At 41.7% G+C, this 15312-nt stretch overlaps 1 protein-coding gene across 1 annotated transcript in view; it reads left to right on the top strand.

The window, feature by feature from the left end:
* Nucleotides 1–11880, top strand: part of RAMP2 (receptor activity modifying protein 2) — an 86437-nt gene extending 74557 nt beyond the window's left edge. The window contains exons 4-5 of the mRNA XM_056548987.1: nucleotides 1899–2001; nucleotides 5932–11880. Of these exons, the coding sequence (XP_056404962.1) occupies nucleotides 1899–2001; nucleotides 5932–6187 (359 nt within the window). The 3' untranslated portion in view covers nucleotides 6188–11880. The remainder of the gene's footprint in view (nucleotides 1–1898; nucleotides 2002–5931) is intronic.
* Nucleotides 11881–15312: the final 3432 nt, after the last annotated feature.

The raw sequence follows: 15312 nt of genomic DNA, 5'->3' as shown, positions 1-15312 counted from the left end.
AAAAAAATGGAATGCACAATAATAGGTCGGATTATAGCAGCGCACACATGTATTGCACAGAACAAATATATGGCAACAGCCACGGGATTGTGGGGATATGTACATTGCACAAATCCCACAAAAAATAGCACAACCCGAATAATAAAGACAATGCAAGAGAGTGCTAAGTGCTCAAAGGCACATATGTGCATAAAACAAATGCAAACATACAGACCAATAGTATAAAGACCGAGTATTAAGTGCAATGACCGGGATAGCGCCACTCCATAGACGGCAAGACATTGCCGAGCGGATTACAACAACATGCCAATTCTTTTGGTGTAGAATTTCAAAACTTAACTTTTTTGCCTGGAAATTCCGTCATGTGAACATGGCCTTATACTGTTCAATGTTACGCTATTGCATAGCATTGCTCAGTTAGATGTAGAGTCTGCTGGTGCAAGGATTTTTGTCACCCTAGGCAAAAGCTAATTTTGCTGCCCCCTTTACTCCGCCCATTGGCTCCGCCCTTTGACATGCCTCACCTTACTACTGGGGTGACACACTGTAGCAAATCTCCTCATGCTACTGGCTGAGCGAGTGGTTTGGATGCTGGTTGTCTAACTTTCTTGTGGCAGGCAGAGCACCCCATCAAGAGTGCGCTCTAGGCGGCTGTCTATTTTGGCAACAGGCAGAGCCGGCCCTGCTGCCTGAGGCAGACCCTATTAGCAGATCATCCCATGGTCTGCACAGAGGCCTTAAGAAGGCCTCAGGCTGCTATAGAAATTAATTGGCACCCTGCAGCCTACAGTGCCGTAAATCTATGGTACGTGTCCTCAAGCTGTTAAAGGGGTTCTCCCTTGTTTATACTGTTTTTTGTTATTATGTTTGTGTGTTATGTGTGTATAAGTATGTGATTTTTTATGTGTGTTGTGATTATGTATATATGTATTTTCTTACCTTTTGAGAAGATCTGGAAGCTGGCCCCTTTTTCTTCCAGTGGCTTGCTGTGCACCTCGGCCTCCGCCATGTTGTGTTCGGTAAGTGGGATGTCGGGGGGTGTGTTCTTGCTTCTGTCCTTCCTATCATCTGACATCCGAGGAGAATCTTTTCTTCCTGTTTCTTCCGTGGCTCAGCGACGAATCTGCGGCCTCTTCCGGCGCATGTGCAGGTATTTTATTTATTTTTTTATCAATAAAGTTTTTTTGTCTAATTGACAAACTGTCTGCGCTTGCGCGAAGCTACGCTATTAGCGTAGACCTAATGTACACTACGCTGTTAGCGTAGCACTTGCGTACTCGCGCATGCGCAGACAGTTTGTCAAAAAATACTTTATTGGTAAAAAAAAAAAAAAACTACCTGCGCATGCGCCGGAAGAGGCCGCAGATTCGTCGCTGAGCCACGGAAGAAACAGGAAGAAAAGATTCACCTCGGACGTCAGAAGATAGGAAGGACAGAAGCAAGAACACACCCCCCGACATCCCACTTACCAAACACAACATGGCGGAGGCCGAGGTGCACAGCAAGCCACTGGAAGAAAAAGGGGCCAGCTTCCGGATCTTCACAAAAGGTAAGAAAATACATATATACATAATCACAACACACATAAAAAAACACATACTTATACACACATAACACACAAACATAATAACAAAAACCAGTATAAACAAGGGAGAACCCCTTTAAGTCTCACCCCATTTCTAAAAAAAATGCCCATTTTTGGCTACGTCATGTCGCTGGTGGGCACAATACTACCCTTTCTGTCAAGCTTATTTGGAAAATCTGTCACACAACAAATTTTGCACCAAAATTTTTGTGCGCACACTTTTATTTATTACCCCCCCCCCTCGCTGTGTGTAATATTATCTTTTGTTCAGACTGACTATGCTTAACTATATTTTTATTTTCCTTTTTTGTAGCACTAACATACGATGAAGATGTATATATCTGCTGGTCACACTTTGGATATTTAATGTTCCATCTTGGACAAGAACACTGGTGCAATTGGAAACGCACCGTCAGGTAAAGTCTATGAAGCAAATGCATTTTTTTTTTAATTCAATGTATATGTGTGTGTTGTGTTCACATGTCTGCAGTTGACATTTATAAAACTGAACTGATCACTGGGGACACGGGCCTCATACCATAAGACAGAAGGTAATGACTAGGCTGCCAAACCAATAGCTACCAGGGACATAAAAAGGGTAGTCTCATCCGATGTATCCACTTTGATAATTAGCCGATAGTCCCGGGTCCGACAAACAGCTGATTTTGCGTGGAAAATCCACAGCCAAGCATTTCTCTGCAGTGTCCACTTCAACAAAAGTATTAGGTCATGTTCACACAACTAAATTTCCGAGCAGATTGCTTTCAATAGGATTCCGCTGCACTGTGCACAGGGTGGAATTTCCGCAGCGGAAACATCTGCTGGGAAAATCCGGATTCCGGCCTCCGCAGATAGGATTGACAATTGAATCTTTTCCTCGAAAAACATTGCCGTCTATAGAGATGGCGCATTTCTGAGTGGTAAAGGATGTCCAGGCATGCTGGGAGTTGTAGTTTTTCAACTCCTGGAGGCACACTGGTTGGGAAACACTGCTCTATGACCTTACTTTTTTTTTCTCTAAATTAGAATATTTTAGTATCTGGCTCTAATCAGTTTTACAAAAATCTAGGAGCTTGAACCCTATAATGATATTTGTTCACCATGTAAAGCATGGAAAGCAGGAAGGGCAAGTGGATCTTCTTGCCGTCTTGGCATGTTGGGAGGTGTAGTTTTGCAATAGCTGGAGGAACACTGGTTGGGAAACACTCATCTAAGGAATAATGACATAGCTTGCAATGTTTCAGAGGTAAAGGAAGTTTTTCACACACTTAGTAATGATATACTGGAGGTTGAATCCACTGTTTCATTCTCTGAAGTTCTGCCTGTGTATAACATTCAGACTGATAGGCAGATGCACAAAAGCATGATAATCCATCAATCCACAATTTACAAATGACAGTCTACAAATGCTTAAAGTTTAGGAAATAAGATCCATTAACTTGTGTCAACAATGGTGTCTGAGAATGTCGATTTAGTGGCTGTTACTGAGACATGGTTCAATGAGAGTAAGGACTGGGACATAATACCATGGTGACTTAACTGTGACGCACCTGGACCCTTGCCTGGAATATTGGGTTCTTCCTTGTTACTGACATTTTGATTGTATCTCCTGGTTAATCTGCATTCATTCTTGGCTTGTTCTCTGACTACTCTTTTTGCTTACTGTTTCAGTACGGTGCTGCTATCTCTGTTACCAACCTGGCTAGTTTGACATTGCTTATACCTTAAGTGTGTGCCATGTCTGCTGTTAAGTTTGTCATTCCCTAAGAGATCTTCCTTGAATCCCAGCTAGGCACGCCATATATAAGCCTGTCACACCTGCTGTTCCAGGCCTCAGCAAGGTTGTGTATTCAGTACTGTTTAGGTGTCTGTCTGCCTGCTTATCCTGTGTTCCTGAACCTGTCTACTGGACTTTGATTTTGTCTCATCCCCTGGAACCTGACCTGTCTCTCCTGTTAATGAACTTGGACTGTCTACCATGATTCTGTTTGCAGCTTGTTTCAGCCAGCCTGCACATGTTTAGAACTAGTACATGGATTGAAGTATAAAACTTACCAGGAAAGGTTAAAAGATGTTAACATGTATAAAAGAAAGATGAGACAGAGGGATATGATAGAGACTTTTAAATATATATAAAGGGAATCAACACGGTAAAGGAGATTAATATAGGAGAAAAGCGTCCACAATAGGACTTAGTGTTATATAGAGGACATAGTGTTATACAGTGGACATAGTGTTATATATAGATGACATAGTGTTATATAGAGTACATAGTGTTATATATAGAGGACATAGTGTTATACAGTGGACATAGTGTTATATATAGATGACATAGTGTTATATAGAGTACATAGTGTTAAATATAGAGGACATAGTGTTATATAGGGGACATAGTGTTTATGTGAAGGACATAGTCTTATATATAGAGGACATAGTGTTATATATAGAGGACATAGTGTTATACAGAGGACATAGTGGAGTATATATAGAGGACATAGTGTTATTTAGAGGATATAGTGTTACATAGAGGACATAGTGTTATACGGAGGGCATAGTATTATACGGAGGACAAAGTGTTATATATATATATAGAGGACATAGTGCTATATAGAGGACATAGTGTTATACGGAGGACATAGTGTTATACAGTATATATAGGACATAGTGTTATATATAGAGGACATAGTGTTATACAGAGGACATAGTGTTATATAGAAGGGAAAGGTTTCTGCAGTAATATCAGGAAGTAGTGGATGCATGGAATAGCCTTCCTGCAGAAGTGGTCGCTGCAAATACAGTGAAGGAGTTTAAGCATGCATGGGATAGGCATAAGGCTATCCTTCATATAAGATAGAGATAGGTATAAGGCTATCCTTCATATAAGATAGGGATAGACATAAGGCTATCCTTCATATAAGATAGGGATAGACATAAGGCTATCCTTCATAAAAGATAGGGATAGGTATAAGGCTATCCTTCATATAAGATAGGGATAGGCATAAGACTATCCTTCTTATAAATATATGACTCTATAATAAAAGAGAGGCAGAGCTTCCCATGGGATGGTATCGCCAGTACAATCAGGTGCAGTCACGGTAGTGCACTAGGTAAAACTGCTCACCTTATTTGGTTGTGTAAGAGACACAACTGTTATATGCGCATCGGTCAAAGGTAGTGGTGCTGCTTCCCCGAGTCAGTGTGAAGAAGTCTCTAGCAGAATTATGCAGTGGTGAGAAATAGAAGAGAGAAACGGACTTGTTACCCAATCCACTCAGACATCAAATAGAGATAAGATTCTTCGTTGGCTGTAATAAAGAAGAATCGTATCTCTATTTGATGTCTGAGTGGATTGCGTTACAAGTCATGGTTTTTCTTCTACATCTCACCATCCTTCATATAAGATAGGGACAGGCATAAGGCTATCCTATATATAAGATAGGGATAGGCATAAGGCTATCCTTCATATAAGATGGGGATAGGCATAAGGATATCCTATATATAAGATAGGGATAGGCATAAGGCTATCCTTTATATAAGATAGGGATAGGCATAAGGCTATCCTTCATATAAGGCAGGGAAAGGCATAAGGCTATCCTTCATATAAGATAGGGATAGGCATAAGGCTATACTTCCTATAAGAAAGGGAAAGGCACAAGGCTATCCTTCATATAAGATAGGGATAGGCATAAGGCTATCCTTCATATAAGAAAGGGAAAGGCACAAGGCTATCCTTCATATAAGATAGGGATAGACATAAGTCTATCCTTCACATAAAATAGGGAAAGGCATAAGGCTATCCTTCATATAAGATAGGGATAGGCATAAGGCTATCCTTCATATAAGATAGGGATAGGCATAAGGCTATCCTTCATATAAGATAGGGATAGGCATAAGGCTATCCTTCATATAAGATAGGGATAGGCATAAGGCTATCCTTCATATAAGATAGGGATAGGTATAATGCTATCCTTTATATTAGATAGGGATAGGCATAAGACTATCCTTCATATAAGAAACGGAAAGACATAAGGCTATCCTTCATATAAGACAGGGAAAGGCATAAGGCTATCCTTCATATAAGATAGGGATAGGCATAAGGCTATAATTCCTATAAGAAAGGGAAAGGCACAAGGCTATCCTTCATATAAGATAGGGATAGGCATAAGGCTATCCTTCAAATAAGATAGAGATAGGCAGACTAGATGGGCTGAATGGTTCTTATCAGCCTCGATAGTCAATGTTACTAATCAGCTTATTTTTTTATGTTTTTGGTTTTTAAATGTGAGTGTTACATTATGAATGGTTTGTAACATGTCCATAATTTTGTTTGTTTTCTCCCACTTTAGACTATACGCCTATTTGCAGGAGTGCTTGGAAACCACAGCTGAAAACCGTTCGATTGCCTTCCCTAATGAACTAGCACACCACGTTATTTTGAGGGTCCATATGGACTACTTCAAAAACTGCAGTCTTTTGTCCGAAGAGCTCATGGACCCTCCGGATAACATTCTGTTTGGATTGATTTTTGCACCCATATGCCTGATACCTTTCCTGGTCACCCTTGTCGTGTACAAGAGCAACACGAGCAAACCACAAACTTAAGCATTAGCTACTGACGTCACTAGACGATGTGATTGCGTTTCCTATCTGCTTGCATGAGCAGAAGGCTTTGATAGTCTTTGGTCAATTTTATGACCGTGCCTGATCCTTAATGCTCATCTACAGCTTATCATCCACTTTGATCATGGAATGACTACGACTACAACGACTCACTCCCCCGCTCTTCTGTTTATGGTGATATTGAAGTGTAGCGCGTCATCCGTTCAAGAGAAATTTGTTCTGAAACTGTCTAAACTGGAATATTAAACCAAAAAAGACACCAGAAACAAAAATGTTCAACGATGATACTACACAAGAAAACCATCCAGTAGAGAAAAGAAAGCAGCAATCCGCTCACCCCGACCATGTTATATCCACGGCAGGTGTAGGGATACATCACAGTCCACGTGAGAAGAAAAGTGCCGGCATAGAAAGTGCAGAAATCCCATTTATTAAAGGTAAAAAGTCAAAGACACATCATGTGAACACAGTCACGTGTTTCAGGTGTTGCAACACCTGAAACGCGTGACTGTGTTCACATTATAGTAACATAGTTCATAAGGTTGAAAAAAGACCAGAGTCCATCAAGTTCAACCTATAACCCTAATGGGTCCCTACTGAGTTGATCCAGAGGAAGGCAAAAAAATAAATAAAATAAATCCCTGGATAAACGTTCTGTCCCTATAAATCTAGAATCCATAACCTGTAATGTTATTATTCTCCAAAAATGCATCCAGACCCCTTTTGAACCCTTTTACATAGTTCACCATGACCACCTCCTCTGGCACAGAATTCCACAGTCTCACTGCTCTTACAGTAAAGAACCCCCGTCTGTGCTGGTGTAGAAACCTTCTTTCCTCTAGACGTAGAGGATGCCCCCTTGTTATAGATACAGTCCTGGGTATAAATAGATCTTTGGAGAGATCTCTGTACTGTCCTGTGAAATATTTATACATAGTTATTAGGTCTCCCCTAAGCCTTCTTTTTTCTAAACTAAATAACCCTAATTCTGATAATCTTTCTGGGTACTGTAGTCCTCCCATTCCCTGTATTACCCTGGTTGTCATTCTTTGAACCCTATCCAGCTCTACTATATCTTTCTTGTACACTGGTGCCCAGTACTGTACACTATGTACACAGTACTATGCCCCTATTGATGCCCCCCATGATTTTATTTGCCTTGGCCGCAGCTGCCTGACAATGGTCACTACAGCTAAATTTACTGTTAACCAAGACTCCCAAATCATTTTCAATGTCAGTCGTCCCAAGTGTTCTCCCATTCAATAGATAATCCCAGCCTGGATTTTTCCTCCCCATGTGAATAACCATACATTTATTAGTGTTAAACCTCATCTGCCACTTCCCAGCCCAAACCTCCAACCTATCCAGATCCATTTGTAACAGTGCACACTCCTCTATTGTGTTATCTACTATAAACAGTGCACAGTCCTCTATTGTGTTAACCACTTTACAGAGTTTAGTATCATCTGCAAAGATTGTTACTTTACTATTAACTTTCCTATTACTTTATAGGACCCAAGACTGACCCCTGTGGCCCCACTAGTAACAATCACCCAACCAGAATAGGCACCATTAATAACCACCCTCTGTTTCCTATCACCGAGCCAGTTACTTACCCACTTACTCACATTCTCCCCCAGTCCAATCCTTCTCATTTTATGTACCAACCTTTTATGTGGCACTGTATCAAATGCTTTGGAAATATCCAGATATACAGCATCCAGCGATTGCCCCTGGTCCAGTCTGGAGCTCACCTCCTCATAAAAGCTGATCAGGTAAGTTTGACAGGACCGCTCCCTCATAAAGCCATGCTGATATGGGGGTCATACATTAGTTTTGATCAAAATGCTCCAAAATAGCATCTATTAGAAAGCCCTCAAACAATTTGCATACAACAGGGGTTAAACTAACAGGCCTATAATTCCTGGGGTCACCTTTTGACCCCTTTTTAAACATTGGCATTACATTTGCTATGCGCCAGTGCTGGGGAAGTGTCCCTGTAACTATAGAGTCTTTGAATATTAAAAATATGGGTTGGTCTATTACATTACTTAATTCCTTTAGAACACGGGGGTGAATGCCATCTGGACCTGGTAAGTTGTCTATTTTGATTTTCTGTAGGCAGCACTGTACTTCTTCCTGGGTTAGACAAGTGACCTGTACTTCTTCCTGGGTTAGACAGGTGACCTGTACTGGGGAGTTTACCTTATCTCGCTGTATTTCACCTGGCATTTCATTTTCCTCTATGAATACAGTGGAAAAGAATTTGTTTAATATATTTGCTTTTTCCTGATCCTCATCTATAATTTGACCCTTTTATTCCCATAAGGTATATACATCTTACAGTGAGAATTTAAAATATTTTTAAAGTCTCCCATTTAGTGTTAGTATTCTTGTTTTTGAGGACATTATCCCATTTTATATTGTTAAGGGCTTCTCGGAGTTGATCAAACTTTGCCTTCCTAAAGTTCATTGTTTTTGTGGCCCCTCGAGAGATTCCCTTATTGAAGAACAAGTTATAATGTATTATATTATGGTCACTATTTCCTAGGTGTCCTTCTACCTGCACATTAGTTACTCTGTCAGGTCTGTTGGTGAATATTAAGTCTAGTAGGGTGCCCCCTCTGGTCAGGCCCTGCACCATTTGGGACAGATAATTTAGTCAGAAACCTGTTTCCTTTATGAGATTCACAGGTCTCAGTCTCCCAGTTTATATCAGGATAGTTAAAGTCCCCATTATTATCACCTCATTCTGATTTGCTGCCTTGTTTATTTGCCTCAGTAATTGATCTTCTGCCTCTTCCATTATATTTGGTGGCTTATAACAAACCCCTATCAGAATTCTTTAATTTTTATTTCCATATATTTCTACCCATAATGACTTCACATTATCGTTTCCTTCCCATATATCCTCCCGCAGTGCGGCCTTCAGACTGGACTTTACATAAAGACAAACTCCTCCCCCTTTCCGTTTTGTCCGATCCTTCCTGAATAGACTATAACCCTGTATGTTACCGTCCAGTCACAGATATCATCCAACCAAGTCTCTGTTATACCGACTATGTCATAATTCTCTTCAGACATTATCAACTCGAGTTCCTCTGTTTTATTGGTCAGACTTCTGGCATTAGTCATCATGCAATTCAATGGTGTATGTTTTTTCTTCCTATGAAGCCTATCCCTATTAACTATTCTAACCCCTCCCTCCGCTCCACCCCCAGGTACATTAATCTAATCTAGGTATCTACACTATCTGCCCCCTCTAGGTTGTAGATTCCCTCCCCCCCCAGTCCTTAGTTTAAACACTCCTCCACCCTTCTAGCCATCTTCTCCCCAAGCACAGCTGCCCCCTCCCCATTGAGGTGCAGCCCATCCCTACGGTAGAGCCGGTAACCGGCAGTGAAGTCAGCCCAGTTCTCCATGAACCCAAACCCCTCCTTTCTACACCAGCTTCTGAGCCACTTGATTACCTCTCTGATCTCCCACTGCCTCTCTGGTGTGGCTCGTGGTATGATGACTCTCTGACTTCTATCTTCAATAAACAGGATTTCTGCACTTCCTATGGTAATACCTGAAACGCGTGACTGTGTTATCATGATGTGTCTCTGACTTTCACCTTCAATCAACACGATTTATGCACTTCCTACGGCAACACCTGGAACGAGTGACTGTGTTCACATGATGTATCTCTACGTTTCACCTTAAATAAACGGGATTTCTGCACTTTCTACGACACTACCTGAAACGCGTGACTGTGTTCACGTAATGCGTCTCTGACTTTTACCTTCAATAAACGGGATTTCTGCACTTTCTACGGCAACACCTGAAACACGTGACTGTGTTCACATGAGGTGTCTCTGACTTTCACCTTCAATAAATGAGATTTCTGCCCTTCCTGCGGCAACACCTGAAACACGTGACTGTGTTCACATGAGGTGTCTCTGACCTTCACCTACGAGAAACGGGATTTCTGCACTTTCTACGCCGGCACTTTTCTTCTTACAAGAAAACCATGGTCTTCATCATAGGAACTATCCTACAAAATTCCAGATTTATTTCAGTCATTCTAAAATTTACGTTTCCTCCTTGGAAAGGGCCAGTAGCGTAGACATGTGGGGACAATATGGTTTCAAGAACCATCTGTGATTGAAATGAGCATTGTTTTAATTGTAAAATAGTTTGTCTATGGGACGACGCCCATACAGTGGAATACTGGAAGCTTTGACTGCGTTATATTTTTCTGCTTTTTCTTGTTTGATGATATTTATAGGAATGCGTTAGCATCTCAAAAACACAAACGTTGTGCAACGAAAGGCTCAGCTTCGGCCTGAGGGATTGGACAAGTTAAGCTGAACTCTATTAGTGAAGAGTGAATCTGTATGTGTGTGTCTGGGTGCGAAAACAAAAATCTGAACGCAAACTTTTAATAGAGTATAAAAGTTTTTTTTTAAATTAAAAATCTCGATTTTACAGGAAACAAACTTTATCGGGGCACATGGGAACCAAACGATTCATAAGAACTTATGGAAATATTGTACATGACAAAATAAACTGTGTGAACTACTTTGATATATATTCCGATGACGTCCAGTTATGGACCCCAAAGAAAGGGGAAGCATACATTTTGAAAGACATATTACTATCTGTTTTTTTGTTTTTTCTTTACATCTTCACTAGATAGTGGGCAAAAATAACATCAGCTGCAGGAAATGAAAACTGCACTGTGTGAACGAGGCCTACTAGGAATGTGAGATCTTTGGAAAATGTATAAGATGCCTATCAATGTGAACTAAACAAAGTCATTTATCTCCGTTTTGTATAATAAAAGGGGTTATCCGGGGAGCAAAAAACGTATCACCTTACCTCCCTTTTTGGTCTTGAAACTTCCTGGCCATTTAAGGGGGTGGGCTGAGACAGTCGGGTAGGTAGTTTGTTGCGATCATCGCATTTAAAAGAAACCACAGGGACACCGTACAGGCATTGGCCAATAAATTCAGGCAAAACTGAGTTTGCCTGCATTTATTGGCCAATGGCAGTACGGTGTCCCTGTGGTTTCACCTGCATGCAATGATCGCAACACAGGGACATCCTACAGCCATTGGCCTCTCCATGTAGACGAAACCATAGAAATGCTGTACAGCCATTGGCCTCTACATGGAGGAAAAACCACAGGGACCCAGTACAGCCATTGGCCAATACATGCAGACAAAACCACAGGACATCGTACAGCCCTTGGCCAATACATGCGGACAAAACCACAAGACATTGTACAGCCAATGGCCAATACATGCAGACAAAACCACAGGACATCGTACAGCCATTGGCCAATACATGCGGATAAAACCACAGGACATTGTACAGCCAATGGCCAATACATGCGGACAAAACCACAAGACATCGTACAGCCATTGGCCATTACATGCGGGCATAGTTTCCTGATGACTGTAACCTAGATCCTCTGTCCTACCACCTTAGCCCAAACCCTTTGTGCGGGGAGAAAGTTATACTGCTAAGACTTTTTCGAAAACTGTCTCTGCAATTCTTGAGCCAAATCCAGAAATGGATTTGAAGGGAACGGGAAATATAGAATGTCAAATATAAGGGAAGGACTTATACTTCTTTGTTGGATCTGCTTCTGGCTTAAACGCAAAAACTATAGAGGCAGTTATAACCCCCCCCCCTCCCCCCCCCCCCCCCACACACAATTCCATGTATAACACCAACCTATAAGTCGTTCTATTGCCAAAAGTAGGTATACATCAGCAGTCTAACCAATATGTAAGGGATAGAAGACACGAGACAGCACTCACCATCCAAGTGATCTTTATTTCCAAGCGTTCGGAAGCATCCAAAGTAGACCCAGGTGGAGGCGGGGAGCACAGCCGGGACAGACTGTTTCACGCAATTAGCGCTTCCTCAAGCCGGTGTACACCGGCTTGAGGAAGCGCTAATTGCGTGAAACAGTCTGTCCCTGCTGTGCTCCCCGCCTCCACCTGGGTCTAGTTCGGATGCTTCCGAACGCTTGAAAATAAAGATCACTTGGATGGTGAGTGCTGTCTCGTGCCGGACCCTACTGTTCTCTCTATAGTGCTAAGTCTAACCAATATATATATATATATATATATATATATATATATATATATATATATATATTGTCCAGGAATAGATTTTATTGTTCATATAAGGCTTTGTTGCATTATATGAACAATAAATGCAATTCCTGGCCAATAAATATATATATATATATATATATATATATATATATATATATAGTATTTTGATTGGGAAAAACAAAACCCCGACTGATTAGAAAAAACTTTCCCAATGATCATCATTATTGCTAATATATAAACAGTAACTGTAAAGATGGCGCCATGGAGAACAGCCTTTTAATGTACCACGATAGGAGTGGATTCAGTTCCCATTATTGCACAAGCCCCATGCTGGTCTCAGATGATATTCTATACACTGATTTTTAGGAGTACCTACTGCTATATATAAACCAGTAGTACATGTGAACATGTGAAACTTTGTGATATATCTTATTAAAGGGACCAATCCCAAAGTAAGAAGTTGGACCCCCCCAATGTCACAGACTGGAGTCCATTGATATTTCGAGGGGCGGCTTCTTTCTTTGGAATTGGTCTCAGGTTGAAGCTTTATACCAATTTTTCTTTACCATTCAGCTTTAACTGTGCTGCTCCGGTTTGGTGTACCTCTGTTTTATCAAAGGGCATTTACAGCCTGAAGCATTTATTACCTCTTCACTGGATAGGTGATGAATGCTAGATCGGTGGGGGTCCAACCAATCTCTAGAAGAGGGACCCCACATCAAGACTGCAGCTAGGAGGAGTCTTAGGGCGGCCATACAACTTAGACTAAAGCCAGCTGAACCCATTGACGTCAGCCATTTAAAGTGTAGGACAGCCTCCCAACTCTCCCCCTACTGATGAAGTTGGGGGAGAGAAGGGTCGGGCATGTTTGATTCATAGTGCCCGATCCTATGGCTCTTGATGAGCTGAGCCAGCAACGGAGCTGTCTGGCTGCAGCTTAACCCCCCCCCCTTCCCTCCCCAATAGAGGAAACCTGAACTTTTCACTGTGCCAACATTCATATGCAAGTGGAGGTCCGGAGAGTCAATGGCTTGCCGGCCAAACGGATGGTCGGCCAATAGCTTCTGTAATCGTATGGCCACCTTTAATACAGCAATGGTTAAAGGGGTACTCTACTGAAAAACATTTCTTTTTTTTTTTTTTTTTAAATCAACTGGTGCCAGAAAGTTAAACAGATTTGCAAATTACTTATATTTAAAAATCATAATTCTTCCAGTACTTATCAGCACTACAGAGGAAGTTGTGTAGTTCTTTCCAGTCTGACCACAGTGCTCTCTGCTGACACCTCTGTCCATTTTAGGAACTGTCCAGAGTAGGAGCAAATCCCCATAGCAAACCTCTCCTGCTCTGGACAGTTCCTGACACGGACAGAGGTGTCAGCAGAGAGCACTGTGGTCAGACTGGAAAGAACTACACAACTTCCTGTGGAGCATACAGCAAATGATAAGTACTGGAAGGATTACGATTTTTAAATAGAAGTAATTTACAAATCTTTATTACTTTCTTTATATCTTTATTACTTTTAAAATGTTTTCCAGCGGAGTACCCCTTTAAGCATATGCTCTGATGCTCCAAAGTCTATACTACAGCAAAAACAGGTGAGCACAGCACTAAGCCATAACCATCAGTGCCATGGACTCTAAATAGAGCCTCAGGCTACATGTTTGACCGCTACTTTATTTAAGCTCCTCCTACTTGCCGTCGGGTCGAAGGAGGGGAGGGGGGGGGATGTAGGAGTGAGACCACCAATTCTAGTCATATAACAGTCTATGCAGTAGATAGGGAATAAATGCTTCAAGCTAAAATGTGCCTTCAAGCTAAAGGGAATGTGTCATCAAAAAAGAACATATTGTTTATACCTATGTTATGTTGAACATATTTAAGAAATGTTGGTGTTTTTTTTCTATGTCATTATCTATAATTAAAAAAATCTAAAAAAATCTGAAACCTTGAAGTTTTTACTCCGATCACTGCGACTCATCATAAGTTAAAACTTCTGCTTTTGTAGAGGAAACTTCTTAGCAGTATTTGGTAGTTTTACAAATAAAAGTAACACCTATGTATAGATAACACAAGATCTACCATTTACAATAGGTTATGGTCACAGCTGCCCTTCTTGTAAAGTGACTATTGTACAGGTTATAGAGCACGTCTAGAATGTTCTCCCATAGTCAACAATGTCATCTACTGCAGTGATCTCCAATCCAGTCCTTAAAGGGGTACTCCAGTGGAAAACTTTTTTTTTTTTAATCAACTGGTGCCAGAAAGTTAAAGGAGTAGTCCAGTGGTGACTCAGTGGTGAGCAACTTATCCCCTATCCTAAGGATAGGGGATAAGTTGCAGATCGCGGGGGGACCGACAGCTGGGGCCCCCTGCGATCTCCTGTACGGAGCCCCAACAGCCCGCGGGAAGGGGGCGTGTCGACCTCCGCACGAAGCGGCGGCCGACACGCCCCCTCAATACAACTCTATGGCAGAGCCGAAGCGCTGCCTTCGGCAATCTCCGGCTCTGCCATAAAAATGTATTGAGGGGGCGTGTCGGCCGCCGCTTCGTGCGGGGGTCGACACCCGCTATCTGGGCCGAGAGCCGGGGCCCCGTACAGAGAGATCGCAGGGGGCCCCAGCAGTCGGACCCCCCGCGATCTCAAACTTATCCCCTATCCTTAGGATAGGGGATACGTTTTTCACCACTGGACTACCCCTTTAAACAGATTTGTAAATGACTTCTATTAAAAAAAATCTTAATCCTTCCAGTACTTATTAGCTGCTGAATACTACAGAGGAAATGGTTTTCTTTTTGGAACACAGAGCTCTCTGCTGACACCATGACCACAGTGCTCTCTGCTGACATCTCTGTCCGTTTTAGGAACTGTCCAGAGTAGGAGAAAATCCCCATAGCAAACATATGCTGCTCTGGACAGTTCCTAAAATGGACAGAGGTGTCAGCAGAGAGCACTGTGGTCATGATGTCAGCAGAGAGCACTGTGCTCGTGAT

Source organism: Hyla sarda, chromosome 12 (assembly GCF_029499605.1).
Source record: "Hyla sarda isolate aHylSar1 chromosome 12, aHylSar1.hap1, whole genome shotgun sequence".
NCBI classification, from domain to species: domain Eukaryota; kingdom Metazoa; phylum Chordata; class Amphibia; order Anura; family Hylidae; genus Hyla; species Hyla sarda.
This window is presented reverse-complemented; position numbering and strand designations above follow the sequence as displayed.